This window comes from Trichinella spiralis, assembly GCF_000181795.1.
Source record: "Trichinella spiralis strain ISS 195 chromosome Unknown Scfld2, whole genome shotgun sequence".
In the NCBI taxonomy this organism is placed as follows: domain Eukaryota; kingdom Metazoa; phylum Nematoda; class Enoplea; order Trichinellida; family Trichinellidae; genus Trichinella; species Trichinella spiralis.
This window is the reverse complement of record NW_003526941.1, coordinates 6,894,500-6,914,791: the sequence shown is the minus strand read 5'-3', so window position 1 is coordinate 6,914,791 and position 20,292 is coordinate 6,894,500. Positions and strand designations below refer to the sequence as shown.

At 34.1% G+C, this 20,292-nt stretch overlaps 6 protein-coding genes across 6 annotated transcripts; 4 read left to right on the top strand and 2 right to left on the bottom strand.

Annotated features, from left to right (window-relative positions):
* Positions 1-4,363: 4,363 nt before the first annotated feature.
* Positions 4,364-4,681, top strand: Tsp_06130 (phosphatidylinositol N-acetylglucosaminyltransferase subunit P). The gene has a single exon (XM_003380370.1). It carries the CDS (start codon positions 4,364-4,366, stop codon positions 4,679-4,681), a length of 318 nt encoding a protein of 105 aa, XP_003380418.1.
* Positions 4,682-7,524: 2,843 nt separating this feature from the next.
* Tsp_06131 (conserved hypothetical protein) lies at positions 7,525-10,544 on the top strand. Its single transcript, XM_003380369.1, has 9 exons — positions 7,525-7,549; positions 8,331-8,493; positions 8,623-8,752; positions 8,806-8,866; positions 8,951-9,069; positions 9,167-9,492; positions 10,124-10,223; positions 10,285-10,392; positions 10,491-10,544. Exons 1-9 carry the CDS (start codon positions 7,525-7,527, stop codon positions 10,542-10,544), a joined length of 1,086 nt encoding a protein of 361 aa, XP_003380417.1.
* A 2,121-nt stretch (positions 10,545-12,665) lies between these two features.
* Tsp_06132 (elongation of very long chain fatty acids protein 6) lies at positions 12,666-15,076 on the bottom strand. Its single transcript, XM_003380368.1, has 7 exons — positions 14,963-15,076; positions 14,161-14,817; positions 13,956-14,034; positions 13,594-13,727; positions 13,172-13,303; positions 12,992-13,149; positions 12,666-12,942 (listed from the first exon to the last, which is right to left on the bottom strand). The coding sequence occupies exons 1-7, from the start codon at positions 15,074-15,076 to the stop codon at positions 12,666-12,668; spliced, it is 1,551 nt and encodes a 516-aa protein (XP_003380416.1).
* A 2,561-nt stretch (positions 15,077-17,637) lies between these two features.
* On the top strand, positions 17,638-18,228 carry Tsp_06133 (axin-1 up-regulated protein 1 protein). The gene has a single exon (XM_003380367.1). The coding sequence runs from the start codon at positions 17,638-17,640 to the stop codon at positions 18,226-18,228; it is 591 nt and encodes a 196-aa protein (XP_003380415.1).
* A 315-nt stretch (positions 18,229-18,543) lies between these two features.
* Tsp_06134 (hypothetical protein) lies at positions 18,544-19,096 on the top strand. Its single transcript, XM_003380366.1, has 3 exons — positions 18,544-18,586; positions 18,642-18,731; positions 18,807-19,096. Exons 1-3 carry the CDS (start codon positions 18,544-18,546, stop codon positions 19,094-19,096), a joined length of 423 nt encoding a protein of 140 aa, XP_003380414.1.
* A 166-nt stretch (positions 19,097-19,262) lies between these two features.
* On the bottom strand, positions 19,263-20,264 carry Tsp_06135 (conserved hypothetical protein). The gene is made up of 5 exons (XM_003380365.1): positions 20,171-20,264; positions 20,043-20,118; positions 19,646-19,805; positions 19,533-19,584; positions 19,263-19,435 (listed from the first exon to the last, which is right to left on the bottom strand). The coding sequence occupies exons 1-5, from the start codon at positions 20,262-20,264 to the stop codon at positions 19,263-19,265; spliced, it is 555 nt and encodes a 184-aa protein (XP_003380413.1).
* Positions 20,265-20,292: the final 28 nt, after the last annotated feature.

Genomic DNA, 20,292 nt, shown 5'->3' with positions numbered 1-20,292 from the left:
AATTCCAATTTTCTCTTCTTTCTCTCCAAATGCGCATATATTTCATTTCATACTTAAAGTTAGCCTGGGTTAGACAAGTAAAAAATCAAAAATGATCCCAACAATTAATATTGAATTTCGAATACTTTCTCATTCACTTCTCTACATATTGTGACAAACAAACTAAAATTTGCATACAATCGAAGTAAAATGAAACCCCCCCAAACAACAAGATTATTATGATTAAGCAATTTGCATAAAAGTAGGAAAAAAAGAAAAGCAGAAAGAATAAAATAATTTTCATTGAAATCTCATCTTTAAAAAAACAACACAAATATGTCATTTTTTTGAAATGAAAAAAATCACATTTCTTGGCGGAAATGGGTATCAAAGAAAAAGTAAGAAAAAAAAATTGTCCAATGAAGTGAATTTTCAAAAAGTCACTTTGTGCTTTTATTTATTGCGTGATCAAGAAGCATCCTGTGAAACATGTGGTGTGCAAGCAGATGAATGATGACAGGATTATTTGTTTACAATGTTCCACAACAGCAGCTGAAGTTTGGTGTGTTTATTATAATCGAGGAAAAGCTCAATGAAACACTTGAATTCAAATTAATTCAGTTTTCCGGCTCGAATTCAATCATCGGCAATAAAACATAAAAACATATAGAAATGAGACGACGGTGATATTAGAAGCAATTAAATTATTCACATATCACCAGATAAATCGAAATTTAATCGTGTTTTCATTTTGTTAAATTTCCATTCAAATACAAATTATGCTTTTCTTTTTGACGCGAAATAATAAATTCAACTTTGACAAGTGTGAAATTTATTGCACTATGCGTGTTTACGATCAACTTTAATCACTTTTGGCCTTGTTAATTAAAATCTTCACCCGGCACGGCAATTTCTCTACAATTGCTACCCGTTGCAGTAATCAATTAATTCAATTTGAAGAAGGCAAAATGCACATTTTCATTAACGCACTTTAAATTGTTTCAAAATTGAGAAAAAGAAATATCGGTCTGGCAAAATTTTAAAATGCAAAGAATAATTTATTAAAAACTACAAACAATATGAATTGAAAAAAAAAAAATATATATATATATATATAACCTCTAACCTCTACACCTACAAACCTACCTCCCCTTATCTCTTCCCTCCTCCTGTTCAATCTACACGCTTGCAATTTGTCAGTCAACCCACGCATCAGCTTCGTCATGTACAGCCGCTAATTTGATGCTCACAACATGAACAACACAAAAATAAACAACTCTAGTCGACGTGCTTATCTTTCAGTGTTTTAACAAATAAATATAACATTTCCACTACTCCGAATTCTGGTAGCTCAACTAACTTGTCATAAAACAATATAAACGAAAAAAAGTAGAAGAAAAAAAATGTATATATTAATTTTTCAAATAATAATAATAACTGAGGTATATTTATTGAAAATATTGTGCTCATTCAGTAAAAGTTCAACAGAAGAAAAATCAATTCTTTTCCAAAAAATGAATCTTAACAATAAACACAATTGCATGCACACATGCACACAGCCGCGTTATATGAGATGCAAATTTTTTTGAAAAATGTCTTGAACCATGTCGCCAAATTTTAGCAGGCGTGTCTATCAAAATATATCCGTTGCAATAAAAGCAATAAAAATATGCAAGCGCGTGCGTGAATAGAGAAAATCAAATCAGATCAGATCAGATCAGATCAGAAAAATATGTAATCTCTCAAAATGGAAATTGTTATAATTTCTGGCAATTTCTTTGGTATAAGAAGAAATAATAATAATAAATAATTAACTTTTAAAATGAGAAAAAGTCAAATCAACAACGCCGTACAAAATTGAAACTGCCAGGGTTGGGTGGAAAATTACCAATCTCCTCCTGTGTCTGCCTTTCTGCTTGATTTCCACTTCTGGATTAACGTTTCACAAAGAATAGGGGCATCTACACTGAGCTGAAGATCAATCGAATCAGGCTAGTGTTTGTTGGTGGCGCTATGCTAACAAATTACTACACACATCGTCAAGGAGGAGCAAACTTCTGCAGCTTCGTCAGCCAGTTGGTAACAACATATTAACCATAATACACACTAACACAAACACACGCGCACACGCACATACACACATACCCCTCCCCCTCCCTCTCTTCTTCTATTGACGCTGCTCTCTCTCTCTTTCTATTCGTCCATATTCCATACGTGCACACTCCATATACATAAACGAACTGGCATATTCCATCTTTTGCAATGGGTGGGAACCTATGCCGGATTTTCGACTTCATTAACTTCACATCAATTCAACACACTTCACTAGTAGCCATTCAAGCAAAGAAAGTCCCATTTTAAAGGTAAGCAAAATTTACATATTAGTGAAAATAGTGAACAAAATTATCATTCATTCATTCAAATTTTGGTGACTATCATATTTTCGACAACAACCATAGAATAATTAACTGTTTTTGTACATTACAAATTATTCTCTTGTTCTGCCATTGCATAAAAATTTAACTTCAACTACATCACGCAACAAGTGAACAAACAACGCTAGATGTTCTTATTTTAATCTGTTCTTTTTCATATAAATATTTAAAATTTGAAAATTAAAAATTATACCATAAAAATAATTATGCATTTTGAACATCAATAAATAGAAGCAGAAAAAACAAGAATTACTCGATTAAATGGAATAATGTTTTTCCAATTAAGTGAGCTCGCAGGCTATGATAATAATAATAATGATAATAATAAATTCTCTGTTGATTGCTAGAGTGAACAGTTGAAAAAAAGAAAAAGAAATCGATCGACACTTCCTGTCTTAAAATGTCGGAGATTTTTACTTTAGATTTTAGCTCTTGTTTTTTGCTGTTGCTTTTCTCTGATGAGCCAATGTGAAAACTTAATCCTTCCTTGATTACATGCTTAGGGGAAATTTTTCCAATTTTCATCGTACTAACATATTTTAAAAACAAACAATTCTCCTTGATCACAACGAGCAAATTTGGTGGAGGTTTTACAAAATTTTCAACAACCAAATAATCTCTCTCGTGTTATATTATTATTATTATTAATTATTGTGAAAGTGCAATAGATAGAAAAAATATTGAATAAAATAAAAATTTGGATAAGAAAAAAGAAGCTGAATGAAGAATGCACGTAACGACGCTTTTGACGTTTCGAATTTCACCGCATGATGCGGCAGAGAAAGAGAGAGAGAGAGAAGCATAAGAGCAGCATACTTTATTCAAATGAGAATAAGTGGAAAAAGTTGAGGAAACAAATGAATAAATAAGATTGAAAATCAAATTTCACCATTGCAAAATACCGTTGCTATATTGTTGTGAGTAATAAATTAACAAACGAGAAATTTATTTTCTTCAACATCCTCCTCTCCCTTGAGCCATTGATTATGCGAAACTCAATTTACGCAATACACGCATCTGTCTCATCATCGCTCGTGTTTCTCATTCACAAACTGTGTGTTTCGTTTCATAGTTTTTCCTAATGTTCTTGGGAATAATAATAAAAAACGAGCATCTTGAAACGCAACTACCGTCGAGCAAAAAAAAAAAACAAAAATCACTCATTACATCATCCGAATATCCAATAAATATTACACTTGAGCTCAGGTTATATGATGATGAAAAATGTTGCGCAAGCATTTGTTCAACTAACTTCAGGATAGCAATTAAAAAAATTATTTAAAAAACCAGACAAGCAGTGCAAAAATTCCATCTAGAAAAGCCGTGCATCGTTAGAATTAATTTCAGTCGTCTCTCTTTTCACCAAACGTCAAACAAACTGCCGTCCAATTTGCAAGCCGCAGAAGAAATTGACTTCAACTTTAGGTTTTAAAAAAATGAAAAAGAATTAAAATTTATTATTCCATGACATTTTATTTATTCTCCATTTTCCACCATCAGAAATGAAAAAAAGAGAAACTATTTTTCTAATTTTATCATCAATTTCAACATATTATTATCTTCAAACTATTATCCTCTCACAACTGTATACAGTATTTGTTGTTTAAACGTGAATTCCATTAACCATCCTGTTGTCATATTACTGTATATTCGTTATGTATCATCGCATTTGAAAGAAAAATTGAATATTGGACAAATTTTGAGCATCTTCAACGATCAACAAATTATTTGTTCAGTTATTCAGTGGTCATTTTGTTCGATCAGCTTTCAGTCGATCAAAAGAAAAAAAAGGAAAAATAATTCTGACAGCAATATTTCATTTGGGGCATTAAGATGGCAATAATTCAATTTTCAAATGGTCCTTCGAACGACAAATGTAGAATTATTTCGTAGACTTATTCCTCTACTGAGAAGCTCTGTTTCTCAGTTGTGAACAGAGGCTCCAGTGGATGGATATGTTTCAACGTATTGATGATGGAAAAATTGACCGGTCACCTAAACCAAAGTTCGGACGTTCTGTGTATGGATTTGTGCTATTGTTGACCTCGGCGTTTGGTTTAGCTTCGTACTTAGTGTGGGCATTTGTTCCCGACAGCTACCTTCACAAGTGCAATTTGACATATCTTCCGGATAAATATTGGGCGCTGGCCATACCTGCCTATATTATGGTCTCGTTTGTTGTTTACGAATTATTTTTAATTGGATATTATTTAATTAACAGCGATTGGATTGAATCTGTTGAAACGGTAGATGAAGATTTCGGCTGACATTATGTACAAATAATAAACAACAGTAACGAGAATGTTCAGTTTTTCATTTTGTTTGCTATTCTTACAGAGTAAAAGTGACCATTTTCCGGGTTAATCATATTCAATAAGAAACGCGGCTGATTCGATTACAAAGTTACGTTCAATGAATTTGTTCCCTTGCGCACGCGCCTGTCCTTCCGAAGACGACAATTAGCAACGCATTGTAAAGCAAAAAAAGAAGAAACAAACAAACAATAAATAAATATATTATTCATTAAATGAATAATTATTGGGCATAACTGAAAATGAATATTTAAAACATTTGGCCTAGCACAAAAAGTCGACTAGCATTGCATAGAATGAATAAATGAATGAATGAAATGACGTTTAATGTTGCTGCTGTTCAAAGTAGCTCGTCACTTGTTCAACTTTGAAATGGGTAATTTAAATTTGCAAACTTAAATATTAAAGCATAACTTTTGCCCACTGTTTAACTGATTCAAATTTAAAACCAAAACTAGATGAACAAATGGAAAAAAGCAGATTGCAACTGATATATATATATATATATATATATACATATTATCAATCATATCGATTACTTTTCCAATTTCTTCTCTATTTCATGCATATAAAATTTCAAAGCAAAAAAATATAATTGTTTACAAGATGAAATTAATAAATTCTGGCACATTGGGAAAACAAAGTCAAAGAAAGAGCAAAAAATAAAACTGACAAACGTAGGGATCATTTGGTTACGGAAATGTATTCAATTTCCAAAATTTTCATCATCCTGTGAATAAGTGAAATAATTTAATGCCGGTTGATGTTTATTTTTTTGATTACTTTCCATTCGGTCTAGATGAGCAGTGAAAATTAAGCTTGCTAATAATAACTTTAAAAGAAGAAGAAGAAGAAGGTTTCACATGTTCATATTTGCATCTCTTCATCATACATAGTATGATTAGCATTAATTTCAACTGAATAAACTGATCAACTGCATACAATCTAGCCTGAACTATATAGAAAAAAGCTGAACAAATTTCGACCGGTTGGTCAGTTTTGGAAGATGAAAGCTTTTCAGAGCTTTTCAAAATTTGCCACAGATTCAGGCCCTTCTTGTTCAGCGGTTGCAAAGCTCACTTGTTTTTTCCGCTTAATTCCAAACTGATGCTTTAATTTCCAAAATGCACACAACTTGCCATTTGAACGAGAAGAAATCTCCACCGACATCAAAATAGTTGGTGTTCAGCATCTCATCAACTAGCCAATCAATCAATGCTGCCACTTTTGACGGAAGGAGTTCGTTAGTGTGCTTTATGTGCATTTCCACTAAAACCGCCGACGACACGCCTCTGACCAAAGCTTGTCGCTTTCAATTCGACAAAACTCTCACCTACCGTTGCGTGAAATTTTATTCAAATTTCTTAATATTCAACCATATTCTACCGTATTTGTTGTTGTTGTTTAATTTTTGATTAATTATTTTCACATTTTTACAGAACTTACAACGGTGAAGAAGCTTCATCTCCCATTGCAAACATTGCAATTGCCTGTTGAATAAGTGTTTGGAGAAATTGAAAACGTTGAAGACAATCTTTTTCAAATATATATTAAATATTAAAAATCCCTCACGCCAGTTTCGCCTGGCGCGAAATGAAAGCAATCGCCAGCAGCGCCTCCTGTGCCGCCAGCGATGCCAATAAACGCCAAAGCCAAGGTCTCGATGGCGCGGATGCGTGAACGTGAAAACCGTTTCTCAATCAGTCACTATCTTCACAATGCATCCATACCTCCAAGTCTAGCGCATGAATTACAGTAAGTAAATGTTATTATTATTTATGTAAAACTTCAAGTTTGAAAAGCATACGTACATATACATATACACATACGCACAGACAATAAATTCACACTGATAACCAATCACAGATTAGCATGGCTAGAGATTGACTAAAGTTCATTAACGTTATGCTAAACTTTCCACTGCCTCATTATTATTCAACAAATCATTCAATGCTGCACTGAAATCAACGTATAAATTGAGAACTATCAGTTACAGTTATATTTTTTCATTTCTCTTCTGCTACTTTGTTTCTACTAACTTATGTTAAATTTTTTATAAAAAACATTAAAAATCAGTAAATGTCATTTGCTTATTTATTTTTCTTTGTTTGTGAGCAAACAGCACTGGATCAATAGTGTAGCAATGGAGGAACATTTGACAAATCGTTTTCACAAAGATTATAAAAGATTCCATCTGCAAATATTCATGGGAACTTTCAATCTGCATAATTATAAGTTTTTAATTTAGAAAGGAAAAAAAGAATTACAAATATGTATACAGTTCTCTTTTTTCCTGTAACAAGGAATTGTAAAAACAATAAACCTCGAATATCTTTACTAGAACAAGCAACTGTTGTCTGTATTGTTAATATCGCCTTAAATGAAGAGCAGAAAATTCTTACAAATGTTCAACTGCTTTGTCATTTCGTTAACCAACAACACTAATCTCATACTGAGAAAAATCAACCCAACTTCATTTCCCAAAAACCTTCTTTTTTTGATAAATGAAACAAATCAGTACAGTATGAAAATTACTTGAACGTCACTGGCACAGTATTCGACAGAGCAGAAAGCTGGTCAATGATGTTACCGTGGAGTATTTTTTGCCAGAAATTATGCCATAAGAAGCATAATATTTTGTTGCAAGTGGAACAGAAAAAAAACAGATCGATCGCTTGATAACTTTATGAAAATAATTAATACCCAATGTTATTGAACACGCCTTAAGAAAGGATTTCAATCGAATTCATATTGACCAGTACAGCCGACCGACTTACAACTGAGCTGGATGCAACAAAATGCCGATCACCGACTGCAGTTGTAGTTTACTTGTATTTTCAGCTGAATGAAGCATGCTTGGGTAAGCCGAAAACGATTAAGAGAATCAACGTTTAAAATGACAAACAACAGAATATTCAGCATCAAGTAATAATATTCCTTTCTCACTCATGGGTGATCCTTTGATTTTTAAGAAATTTTCAAATTCAAAAGCTAAATTTTGAAGGGGATATTTTTTAATTTTTCCATTTATGGAAATCTGTTTCATTCACTCTTGTATTAAAGTGAGGTATGCCAAAAAAAAACTACCAAAAGGCATATTTGCCATTTATCATAGTAGTGATCATCTGCTGCGAAATGAGTTGTTTATAAGTAGCTTAGTTGATATCGCATTTGCTCTCTTTTTGTTTTAAACTGCAGCTGTACATTTGATAGTGAGTTGCGTAGTTGATTTGACAAAGAAATTCTGCTTCAATACTCTTCTGGCTGAATTAAAATCCACAATATAAAGCACAATCAATCAATCAAAACGTGATGCATAGGATCGAATCGATTTTAGTCGACCAGTTTAATTTGAAATTCAAGAGCTTCGCTTAGATTGGTGCTTTCATTAAACTGCATTTCATGGCGACTTTTGTTTTCCATTCTCCCTCCCTGTGCATCTACTGAAATAAGTAAAAGTTCCTCTGATGTCAGCAACTGACTGATAAACTGGTATTCACAAAAAGACGAACGAAAGCAGAAAAAAGAGGAAAAAAATAATAAAGTTCATCTGAAGTGTTTATTTTCATATGCTTGTTGGAGATTTATTTTTTTATCTTTTCAGCAACAACGAAACGTCTACATCCAGCACTCGGAGGGCCGATGGCCAGCTGCTTAATTTTTGCTTGTAATTTTTTAAAATATCAAACCATCGATGTCGCGTCTGGTGGCTTATTTTATTTTGTTTTCGCAACCAGATGCAACTTTGTTACAGCTGAATTGATTTTGTATGTTAGCTTATTTGCTTCTGTGTTCTGCTGCTTTCTACGTTGTGCCTTATTTTTCACTTTCTTTCTCTCTTATTTTTCCACGTGCACATTATACAATCATGTTCAATTTATCAAATAATATTTCAGATTTCCATCTTTTACCGAGGAAGAAATTCGCCAGTCTCTTGATTCTGAAGTTAAAAAACATAAATATTGGAGCAGCTCAACATTAAACGGTTTGAAAATTGTAAAAATTGACGGTTCTGTTACTATGCGAGTAAGTATTTCATATGTCAATTAATTATTCATCAATTAATCTGTACTTGACAGTATCGGATAGAATCGTTTCTTGAGACCAGAAGCAAGCAACCTACATGCGAGCCTGGTACAGGTAATTCTGATTCCACACGACCATTATCATGTTCTTTTAACAGAATGATGAATTTCAAAAATTTAATGAAAAAATTTTCTTCAGATGAATTCGAAGCACTCGAACTTCACTGCAATAATATCTGGGAAGTACCATGCTCGCCTACTCGGATGTTCACGGAAGAAACAAAAGTTCTCAATATGCCAGGATCGTCTCGCATAGCTGTAAGTGCTTTTACATTTTCATCTAATTTAAAATTGTAGCTAAATTACTCTATATCTTCTTTGAAGATTACATTTTAAAATTTGTCTACCATTTCAGAAGTGTGCATCTTGTCATGGTCAAGGTGTTAATCTTTGTTTTCATTGTCGCAATTCGGGTTCAATCCGTTGCAACGCTTGTAATGGAACTGGTATGAAATCCGGAGTGCCTCATCCGGCCGTGGTCACGCATCCACTTGTCGCCACATTTCCTTATTATGATGGAAGTCGAAGCTATTCAAATGCAAGCACAGCATCGGCGAGTAAAAGTCGGAAACGTTTCGGCCTAGGTACTCCTGCTCACCTCAGTACTTTGACCGGAATCCCCCCGCCAGGTCTCACAATTGTCGATCTGTGTGGTGTATGCCAAGGACGTGGCCTAAGACCGTAATTTGACTACTAATCTTGAATACACATCATCGAAATAGCTGTTACTAATTTAGTTGCAATCTATGTAAAGGATTTGGAAGTAAACCGTGTACGGTATGCAATGGTACAGGGAAGGTGCGCTTCGTCACAAAGGTTCGAGTAAAATAGTAAGTTTCAGATTGTTATTAAATATATTCGCATATAATTCAGTCCTTAATAAATTTTTCATCAAGGAGTCACTTTCAAATGAAAATAGTATTACGTACTGTATTTCACTGAACTTGAAAATCACAAAATCTACCTATTCAAAAATTATTTGAATAGATGTTTGCAATGCATGAAGATGGCTTTATAACATTAAACATTGACAAATCTACTAACTCTAACATAAACTAAAATGAAGTCACTAGTCACTAACATGAAAAATCATCAACCCATTAGAACAAGTTAGCTATCAGATGAAAATAAGAAAAATCAATAAACTATTCTGCCATAAATTGTAACGTTAATGAGTTTACCCATAACAGAATTCAAATAACATCACAATAACGAATACAATAATAAAAACACTGCAATTGTTCTAACAGAAAAAAAATAATCATTTTGTAAAAAGTTATTCAATAAGAAAGAGAAATATTAATATTTTCAGCAGTGTCCTCAAGGATGAATATTGCCACGAAGTTCACCTCCCTGATGAAGAACTGCAAAAAGTGACCGGTGATTTGGTGCTAGTCGAATGTCAACCAGTGGTAAACGCAACCTGATGATGGGCGCGATAAATGGACTCATTATTAAAGCTTGTTCGTTTAGGTGTTACCAATAAAAAAATTTCCCATTCCCGCTATTAGCGAACAATCAGAACGCTTAATTAAAGCTCATCTTCAGAAACAGACGTCATCGACAAAAATTCTCAAACAGGTAAAAGAAAAACTGCTACACATGCATGCGTATCATTAGTTATAAGCGCAACTCTATCAATTCACTTTTGCTCAGTTAAACTAGATTTCGTTATGCAGTGTACAAAGTGTTGGCGTTACATTCGTAAAATAGGAAGCCAGTCAAATAATTGATCGTCTAATTGTGCTACAGAATTACACAAATCATTGCCGGATGTAATCTGTTTAGTTGCTGCCAAATTTGACAGAAAAGTTAGTTATGTAAAACATGATTACCTAATGGCTAACTAACAACGTCACATACATTTGATCATTCATCTCGACAAAAAAGTAAAACAGTTTGAAAATGCGAAATAGTTTTGGAAAAAGAATAGCAGAATTTTTTTCATTAACTAAGTTATAAATTTGTGATCACTGCAGAAAGAGACACCAAACAAAAAATTGAAACTCACTTACCGGATGCATAGTTCTTTACTGCTGTGCCAAACGTTCTGCTTGAATTATTGATGAAAATCTTTCAAAGTTGTCTAACTGTGTAGTTGATGAAGCTTTTATGCAATATTCACATCTTTTCGCGCTTCTCAATTGCATACTGTAATTTTGAAAGTAAGCAAGTGATTTGTTGTAAATTGTATGTCCACGTCAGCACAGTTCAACAAATATTTCACCATAACTAAAGTAAATCGTGCTACAGTATGCTACAGTTGGTTATCTAATGACTAGGCTTCTGTTAATGAAATTAACGAAGTTCAAATTATTTTAGATAATTATTTTAATTTAATTTTTTAATTTTAATGATCATGTTTTTAATCTGTAAAATGAAAACATTGAATTGTACTTGCATTGCAGTGTCTGACTGACAAAAGGATGTTTCATTTATAAATTCAAATTTTAGTGATTACAAACTTCTTTCCTACTGTAGAGAATGGAATTGTATTTATTGAATATAAATTAATTGATTTTGCGGTGATTTTAAAGTTGATAATTGTGTTTTAGCGTCAAACTCTTGAGGCGGTACCCATTGCAGAAGTTCTGTATGAGGTCGGCAACAGGACGAACAAATTTTGGGTACTTGGCCGTGAACGGGTCGCCTACGTACCTCAGTATCCGAAGAAGTGTTCTATACTGTGAACAGTTTTGTCGTCGTCGTTTATTTCAGTAATTGATGGGTGTGGTACTTTCCATCTTGCCGCCATTATTTGCTAATTCTAAATTGCGATTTTATTTGTAAACAATATCAAAGCGGAAAAAAATTCTAACAGATTCGCTTATTATGGGATGTCCGAAGGCGTCATCAATTCCATGCCACTGTATGTACAAATTCATTTGTCTAATCAAGCGCAGTTACTTAAATTAGCAATGAACATTTTCCCTTGGTAAATTTTGTCTTACCTAAAATATTTATTATAAGCACATATGAAGAACAAACAACAACGACAATTAAACATTTAATGCTGTTGAAAATTATAGGCATGAATTATAAAATGAAAAAAATTACATATTTTCTTAAATTTTAATCTAGTCGCTTTTTCGATGACGCGCTTGTTATTTATTTATCTTTGTTTATTTTGTTGTTTATTCGAAGAGTCGATTTGATAATGAATAATTTGTGCATTTTTGAAATAAACAATTGGATTAATTGAACGCCGCTTGCATTGTACGTTGAGAAATTCACGCCGTTCCAACGCGCGTGATTTTTATACCTATATGTGTGTATATAGATGCTTACATGTGTGTATATATGTATATATTGTTGTTCTTGTTTAACCTTATTTTAAACATCGACAGACTTAGCAATGTTGTACCGTTGGCCGGCATGGAACTGCTTACCGGTGGTGATAGTAGTAAGCTTGGTAGCTGCGTTAATGCACACAGTGAACGTAGTCGACGCGTCGTCTGCCGTCGAAATTCCTCCGTCGTGTACGTTGAAAAGTTGGATTGATTTCAATTTTCTTGGACAATGTCCAATCGATGCTGATGAAGAGTGGACAACGCCTGTTCGTGATGATTCCAATTTCATCTATGATTGTGGAGGAGGTGGAAGCGACAACAACAACAACTGGACATCAGCAAATGCGATGGTGCGTATTTTACGTCCAGAAGATTTTCATCAACTGTTGAATCAGATGAAAAAATACCGCAACAACAAAGACAAAGCATGCGATGGTCAATTGCCGTGGTCATGTGCGCGTTGTGCATTGGTCAATTTCTTCTCACCCTATTGTCCATTTTCTGCGCGTTTCGCCAAAGATTACAACACTTTGCCGGCACTTTTCCCGCACCTCCTCGTCACTGCTATCGACGCAACTCAAGATTCAAGCAGGCATTACAATAAGAAATTGATCTAATTTTCGGTTGTTGTCTTCTTTCGAAATTTCTTCTCTTAATTTTGCAGATATAATTACGTCTACGGCATCGTAGCCACGCCCACTGTCGTGTTGATATACCAAGGTGAACAAGTCGCTCGTCTTGAGCCTCATGTCGATCCGCTGAATTTGACTCAGGTGATTCGCTTTGTCGAAAAACATACCAGTAAGAAGCAAGCGCAATCTTGAAAATTCCACTTGCTTTTCTGCTTTGTCAGAAGAACAATTTTCTAGATCTCCAGGCGCATCATTTACCGGCCTGGGAAAAGCTTTCCTCTGGACCGCTGAAAGCTACCATGGAAAAGTCGTTCGACTGGTATTTGGTGGTCAGTTGGATTTTCATCGCCGCCTCGATCGTCTATTACGGGTTGCAGTTGGCTTGTGTGCGGCAATTTTTCAACATTGTCCACGTACTTTGGATACAAATGCAAGAACAAGAAGAATATGAAGATAATGGTGATGAGGAGGAAGAAGAGGATTACGAAGAATATGAATATGGTGATGGTGATGATGAAGACAGCGATGAATCTGATGACGATTATTACGATCAGCAGGAGGAAAAAGAAGCTGATGATCAAGAACAAAAAAAATCAGAAAAAAATGAAACGCTTCAAAGCACAACTTAGTTGTAAAACACTTTTTTTTCTTTTGTATTAAACGAACATTAAAAGAATATACATGTATAAAAAATAAATAAATGTATGTATATGTGTGTGGGCGTGTTTCTAATGAATGTATAAAATGATCAAGGGAGGAAAAGAGAAATTCGAGATGCGCGTTTCGTGACAAAGAATGCGTGTGAGCACAGAAAACAGGCACATGTCAAATTTCGTTGAAACAACTGTTGTCCGTCTAACTAGAAAATTAAAGTCACACCATCCGTTGCCATAAAGATGACAAAAGCCGAAGTAATAAAAAGCATTATCACCGTATCGACAGTGGAATTGAGCGGTGATATGATAAAATGAAAATTTGTGCAAAATAATGGCAACTGAAAGAGAAAGTAATAAAAAGAAAATCCAACACGATGCTTTACAAATTTTTACCATACTACTAGCCCTGCAATCAGCTTCATCTGCTTGATTTACATGGCAGCCTGTGTGATAAAGACACAAACACGACGGCAGGAAGGAAATCAAGTAGCAATTAATATTTAAAAAAATTATCATCAAAAAAAAGCATAAAACAGAAGATTCAGAGTTCTATTCCGCTTTGATACCTTTACGGATAAAGCCATTGCTGCTTACCATACCATTAGTAGTAGTAGTAGTAGTAGTAGTGGAAGTAGCCGCAGCTTTCTGATGACTTTTCAAATATGTTCTGTAGAAAAAGTGGGCAAAGAGCAAAAAGTAGGATGCGTAAATGAGAAAAGAAAAGTACAAATTGCTAAAAGTTTGCTGACAAGATTTCCCATTTTGTTTAACCATGTAGGCGGTAATGGCAACAAAGCAACCGATTACCATTTGTGTAATTTGCAATATTGTGATGCCCATAGGAATCCATTTGACGGGACGAAAACGCATTGCCCTGGCCATGTAGTATGTATACATGAACGAGTGGACCAAATAGTTCATCCAGACGAACCAACGGCCGGCAGCCGTATGATCTTTGTAAGCATGCCAAGTGTAGACTAGAACAGTGATGTGATGATACCAGTGGAGAAAGATCAGCGGCCGCTTGCGGAGAACAATGAATGCAGTATCGCCGAGTTCGAATAATTTAGACAAGGCGAACATTTCAGTCCAAAAGCCTGTCACACCTTTAGCATAGCTGGAATTGCAAACACTGTACTCGAAGCCGCCGTAAAAAAGCGAATAAAAAAATTCCGGAGTCATTCTCAAAAAACCAAATATGCTGAACAAAGCCAACAGCGCATTCCAAACTACCAGCGGACCATCCAATGCCAGTGCTGGACGTTTTTCCATCCACTTGACACCCTGGTGTATTGCAAAAGCGTAGAATATGGAAACAGTAATACTGTGGGCCCAGTAGGTCTGCATCCACACAGTTGACGGCACCGGATCGAAATTTCGCTCGAATGGAAACATCATTGTATAGTTGAGTTCATCCATAATTTCTGGCTAAAAAATTCCAATTATATCAATACAGACCTAAATCACAAACAAAATGATAAACAATGCATTTCTATGATAACAAAGGAAGAGTCCAAAGCGGATGCAAAGAAAATGTTGCAAGTACAAAATTGACAAGCACGCTAGTTCAAACAAATGAGCGCGTGAAAATGACAAAATTCCCGAACGATGACTCATCCCACATGCTACTGGATTGTATCGATTCTGAACGCTGGCGTTCAGATGAACAGACAGACGGAAGCCACATACGTGAAGCTGGAGAGGAGAAAATTCACAGTGCCAACAAACAAAAAGCTCACAAATAGGTTTTCAGGGTTTTTCAAAATTTTCAAAAAAAAGCAAAAATAAATTTGAAAAAAAGCCAGTCCTCAAACAAGAGCCGAATCGACGACGCGCGACCGAACGAGCCATACATTATCCAGATGCAACTGTTGGACATGAATTGATTCGAGTGCCGAATTCGGTCAACGCAATCAATATATATATATTTATTTATTTACGCGACCAAATTGTTTATTGTAAAAAAGTATTATGCATAGCAGATATATATATATATTAAAGCAGCAAATTAAAGCAAACATATAGCACAAATTATGATCCGTTTCGAGAAGTTTTGCTTTATATTAGCGAACAAAGCTAAATATAAACGAGGGATTCACCCATGACACGAGATGATCGATCGATACTGAACGGCACGCCAAGCAGTTGGCTTAGCACAGCATACAAACGCGCGCGTGTGTGCGCGGGCGAATGCACACACACACACACACACACACACACACACATAGATACATACATACATGTGATGAAGAGATTATAAAATGGCAACTGCTGAATTGATAAATGAATACCGCTTCCTTCTTTTCGCAGATTTTAAAGTAAAAATGCCACTGGGAACGCAAGATAGAAATAGCTGGGCTTTTGAACAAATTCGCTCGCTCAATATAAGCACACCGCTGTTGAAAAGCTGCATTTATCGACACATCGGCTCAATTAATAAATTGTCTCAACAAAAACGCACTTCACTTATGTATTGATCTTGAAAATTCAAGCAAACAATTCAAATTTATGACAATAAATAAATAAATAAATAATAACACAATTACAAACAAAACAGGTTTCAAAATTCGAATCTACGCGAATGCAAAAACAGAACGAATTTTGAATAGCTACCCGTGTCAGTTTATGACAGAATAAGCGCAACTTGTCATTTTCAGTATCAACATCCAACTCACCGCATAAAAACCATCATTTAATAGCGCAGTAGGCATTATTTTGCATATATTACTTTGTTCACTGTTGCGCGCAACAAATATCTAAACCTTATCCTACTGACCATCATTTATTCTGTAATCCACAGTATGACTGGGAAAAATTCATGATTTATGGAAGTTTATACAAAAATTATGCAACTGCACAAAGTTTTTTGCATTATTACTATACAATAAAATTAATAATTAAATTATTACACTTCAAAACTTAAATTCGTCAATAAATGCGCACAAATTATTATTGACCATTCGCTTTGAGCATTTTGGATAATAAATACTGAAAAATTAAATTATACCTATGCATTTAATACAATCACATTTATCGAAATTGATTTCATTCAAGTTTTTCAAATTAAACGCATTACATTCAGATTATGGAGTTAAAATTTCAAAATACATCAACACAGAAGTTACTACTTTCATGCAAAATCTGAAAATGCAACTTTCTTTTGAATAAATGATTTAAGCATTTCAAGTTTTATTGAGTTACTAAAAAAATGCCAACTGATCCATCCTCAAAAGTTATTAAAGATTTAAAAACTAAAATTAACTGCTAACAGTAAAGAGATCGATAAGAACAACAGAATTGGGAATGGTTAATTTTCAAAATAAAGCCAATAATCTTCTAATGATTAAATTTTTGAATATTTTAATTTATGCTATCAATCAATTTAAATTATTTCAACACATCAATTTAAATAAACATATTTAATTGCTTTTCAATTTTATTCTAGATTCCCATTTTAATTTCAAAAAATTCCAATTTTAATAAAAAAAAGAACAAATAAAACTATTTCTTTGCTATTTATAAAATTATAAAAGTATTAGTAAGAATGGATTTGCACATATATTCAATTTTTCTTGATTTAATAAATACAAGTTGCACTGTCACAGTAATAGTGAAAAGTAGGCGCCTTTCCCTGGATAATTTTCGAATTGAATGTGTACGATGAGGAGTGGACTACAGCAAGTGTTTCATAGTGTTTATTATTGACTGAAACATTTATTTCATTTACTTTTGAATTAATTCTTGCATTTTACCAAGCCGTCCAAACGGTATATTGTTTTACATTTCAATTCAGCTATTTTAAAATATAAAAAAGTGTAAGTTTATCAAAAATTAAGCTTTATTTTAAATTATTATCTAGTTTAATTCATGCATAACATCATTTTTAAATGCCGAGACATTAAAAACAATGCTCATTCTGTCCTGTTTACCAAGCCCATTTAGCATTCTTTGTAGTTGCTAATTTACAATTATTCTTGGGATTGCATATTGGTAGATCATAACAAGTAATGTTTAAATATTTTGTTACAATTAATTTTATCTCAAAATCGACCATGCCTTGCGAAGTAAATATGCAGTGCTGTATATTGTAATAGACGAACATGGTCGTCATTTATCATACTGTAGTGGCACGAAAATACAGCAGAGATTATGATGCACTCTGATCTGAGTCAATTTTGAAGAAAGCTGAATCATTGAAAATTTCATTATTTCGACTTATCTTCAAGCAACGTTCGATAATTATTAGAAATGGATTCTTCCAAACTGCCAAATATAACATCACCACTGGCTAAACGAAGTCGTAAATCGTCCCGACATGTCCATTTTGGAGAAGTGAAAACTTTCAAATTTGGTCGCGCACAAGGACTGTGTACAGTTCCAGAAGGTGGTCTAGCCTTGGGAATGGAAGACTACTGTTTCGAAATTGAGACAAAGGAACTGTCAGACGTTGTTGTTGAAAACAACAGTTGTTACGCACAGCCGAGAAAATTCACACTGTCTGAGCGACGTGAAATGTTGAATATGGCCGAAGTAATCATTGACAGAGATGCTATAAATGAAGCTCTAAGCATTGCAAAATCACGCATAGTTATTGGATGTCACTGCAAAAAGGGTCAGTGTAACACATCTCGATGCAGCTGTTTTAAAAATAACATTTCATGTTATTGGTTGGCTGATGAAAGCGTTTGTTGTTGCTCAGAAAAATGTTCTAACCCGAATGGTCGGCAGTCGTATAAATATCCTCAGAAGGAAATTATGGAACTGATTAATAAGCACAACGCTCGTCTATTTTCTGTCGAGAATTACAGTCCTGACAATTCCTCTTTACATGATGAGTAAGTACTATTTATTATTTTGATTTGTACTTTGGTAACTTGTGACTCTTTTAACAAATGTTATTTTAGAGAGAAAATTTGATATTTTATTGAAACAAGTAAATGCACGGATGAAAAAATGTATTTCTTCGCAGGCCATTCACCTTTTATCGAACATTCATTATCATTTTCTTCAAAAATGAGAGCGCGTTTTTCCAGGCTGAATACCCGTTCTCGACCGTATTTCTTTTTAAAAAGTAGCCAAGTAGGCGAAGCGTGAACTACTTCTTTACATTTTATATAAACTACCATGCATGCTAATCAACAGCTATTTCCAAAAATGACACGACTGTTTTACATTTTACTCTTCTACGGTTGTTTGGGTAAGTGAATACATAAATGTTTAATGTCTGTTTAAACGATGATTCTACAATTCAGAAATTGCATCGCCTCAATTGCTTAGTCATCTTCTTATCCCTTTGAAAGATTACCTCGGCGATGCTCTTTTCCATTCTACCAATTCATCCAGTAAGTGTACTCAGTGCACGTTTTGATGTGAAAATATGCATATATTTTCATTTAAAACATTTTTCTAATTTGCAGGTAACAAAATGCCGGTAAAATTATCACCTGTTAAGCAGTTGAACATTAAAAAAGAGAAAGTTTTGGATCCAGATGGAGCACCTGTACCAAACTTTCCAACAAAACAAAGTTTTAATAAAGTTGCGCAGCGTCAACGAAAAGCGAAACAAGCAAACAACTACAGAAGTCAGCTGCATCATATACCAAGGGTCTCTTTCAACGAACTGCATTCCGTAGTGACGAAGAAGCGCATCATACAAGAGTCGCCGTTGCTGCAACCGTCCACATCGCTGTACGGGATGAATGTATGATAACGGTGAATTGTTTTAAAAATTTCCGTGCGTGCAATTTATTTTATTCTGCCGTTGTTTTTCACCGATTAAATAAAATTTTAAAAACGAAAATGTTAAGTAAAGAGCAAAAAGAATGCCAAACGAAACTGATCAAGAAATCTGTCTGAAATATTTTTTCGCCTAATCAACAGTGGTTAAGAGCATCACGTGGGCTGTGATAAAGCCTGCCAACATCAGCGTTGTATCGCGACCGATGTAATGAAGCAATTCCAAAAAATGGCCCACAAATATTGTCTTCTCCAATGGCATACCAAACGATAAACAGCAGTCCACAATAAAACTGTGTTCTGGATATTGCTTAAAAAATATAATGTCAGTTAACTGCAAAAATGTCGACAAAACAAATCAGAAAACAGATGAATGAATGAATGAATGAATACTTGACGCCTGATACGATAGAACTGTTGCCATACAAAATCGAACACAAGCCACAGAATAATAACTTGCTGTAAATATAAAAATATTAAGTATGATATTCAGCGATGATTGTTTTTAACCATTACTCACCGCACTGCGGAAAACAATAACGAAATAACGTATAAAAATGCCAATGAAAAATAAAATCACATCACGCTGAGGTTCGAAGCCAAAATTCGCTGCAGTTTGCTTATCGTCTAGGTTAACTTGAAATCTTGGAGAACTAGGAAAAGGATATCCACCGGAGCCTCTATTAAAATTTGTTAACAAAACATTTTTTTCTTTCAAAATAATTTACAAACAACAACTTCATATATTTAGATGATTGAAATTAATGATAAAAAATGATTCGTCTGTCGAAACTAAATAATATAGAAAGTATCGGTATACTAATCAAATGTAAGAGGAAAATTTGGAGTTGTATCAAAACAAATGGTACAGTTTGCAACTGTAATAAAAATAATTTAAATTATTGCAAAACAACTACCCAAAAGAATCATCATTCGCTGATGAACCAGAAACAGTGGGCTGTTTGGTAGCGGAAGCATCTTCAGATTTGTTCACTTAAAATTGAACGTATTATCAAAACTGGATTTGAATGTTTGAATAACATACCCGTCTTGCCCAAAACTCGGGCCATGCGTTTTTCGGCATCAGCTAAAATTTTTCGTCGAACCGCTTCCCGCCTCTCATATTCGCTTGCGCTCATTTTTTTGAAAATAAAGCAAAACGTAAAG

What these genes read in the sequence shown, in the direction of transcription:
- Tsp_06130 (XM_003380370.1), top strand. Translation starts at nt 4,364, where the DNA reads ATGGATATGTTTCAACGTATTGATGATGGAAAAATTGACCGGTCACCT.
- Tsp_06131 (XM_003380369.1), top strand. Translation starts at nt 7,525, where the DNA reads ATGCCGATCACCGACTGCAGTTGTA. An exon ending in GTTACAGCTGAATTGATTTT is followed by an intron (nt 8,494 to 8,622) that starts GTATGTTAGCTT and finishes ATAATATTTCAG; the next exon opens with ATTTCCATCTTTTACCGAGG. An exon ending in ACGGTTCTGTTACTATGCGA is followed by an intron (nt 8,753 to 8,805) that starts GTAAGTATTTCA and finishes TGTACTTGACAG; the next exon opens with TATCGGATAGAATCGTTTCT.
- Tsp_06132 (XM_003380368.1), bottom strand. Translation starts at nt 15,076, where the DNA reads ATGTGGCTTCCGTCTGTCTGTTCATCTGAACGCCAGCGTTCAGAATCG. An exon ending in TCATTTTCACGCGCTCATTT is followed by an intron (nt 14,818 to 14,962) that starts GTTTGAACTAGC and finishes GGAATTTTTTAG; the next exon opens with CCAGAAATTATGGATGAACT. An exon ending in GGAAAGCTTTTCCCAGGCCG is followed by an intron (nt 12,943 to 12,991) that starts GTAAATGATGCG and finishes CTGACAAAGCAG; the next exon opens with AAAAGCAAGTGGAATTTTCA.
- Tsp_06133 (XM_003380367.1), top strand. Translation starts at nt 17,638, where the DNA reads ATGGATTCTTCCAAACTGCCAAATATAACATCACCACTGGCTAAACGA.
- Tsp_06134 (XM_003380366.1), top strand. Translation starts at nt 18,544, where the DNA reads ATGACACGACTGTTTTACATTTTACTCTTCTACGGTTGTTTGG. An exon ending in ACTCTTCTACGGTTGTTTGG is followed by an intron (nt 18,587 to 18,641) that starts GTAAGTGAATAC and finishes TCTACAATTCAG; the next exon opens with AAATTGCATCGCCTCAATTG. An exon ending in CCATTCTACCAATTCATCCA is followed by an intron (nt 18,732 to 18,806) that starts GTAAGTGTACTC and finishes TCTAATTTGCAG; the next exon opens with GTAACAAAATGCCGGTAAAA.
- Tsp_06135 (XM_003380365.1), bottom strand. Translation starts at nt 20,264, where the DNA reads ATGAGCGCAAGCGAATATGAGAGGCGGGAAGCGGTTCGACGAAAAATT. An exon ending in GCGAATGATGATTCTTTTGG is followed by an intron (nt 19,806 to 20,042) that starts GTAGTTGTTTTG and finishes AAATTTTAATAG; the next exon opens with AGGCTCCGGTGGATATCCTT. An exon ending in TGTATGGCAACAGTTCTATC is followed by an intron (nt 19,436 to 19,532) that starts GTATCAGGCGTC and finishes ATATTTTTTAAG; the next exon opens with CAATATCCAGAACACAGTTT.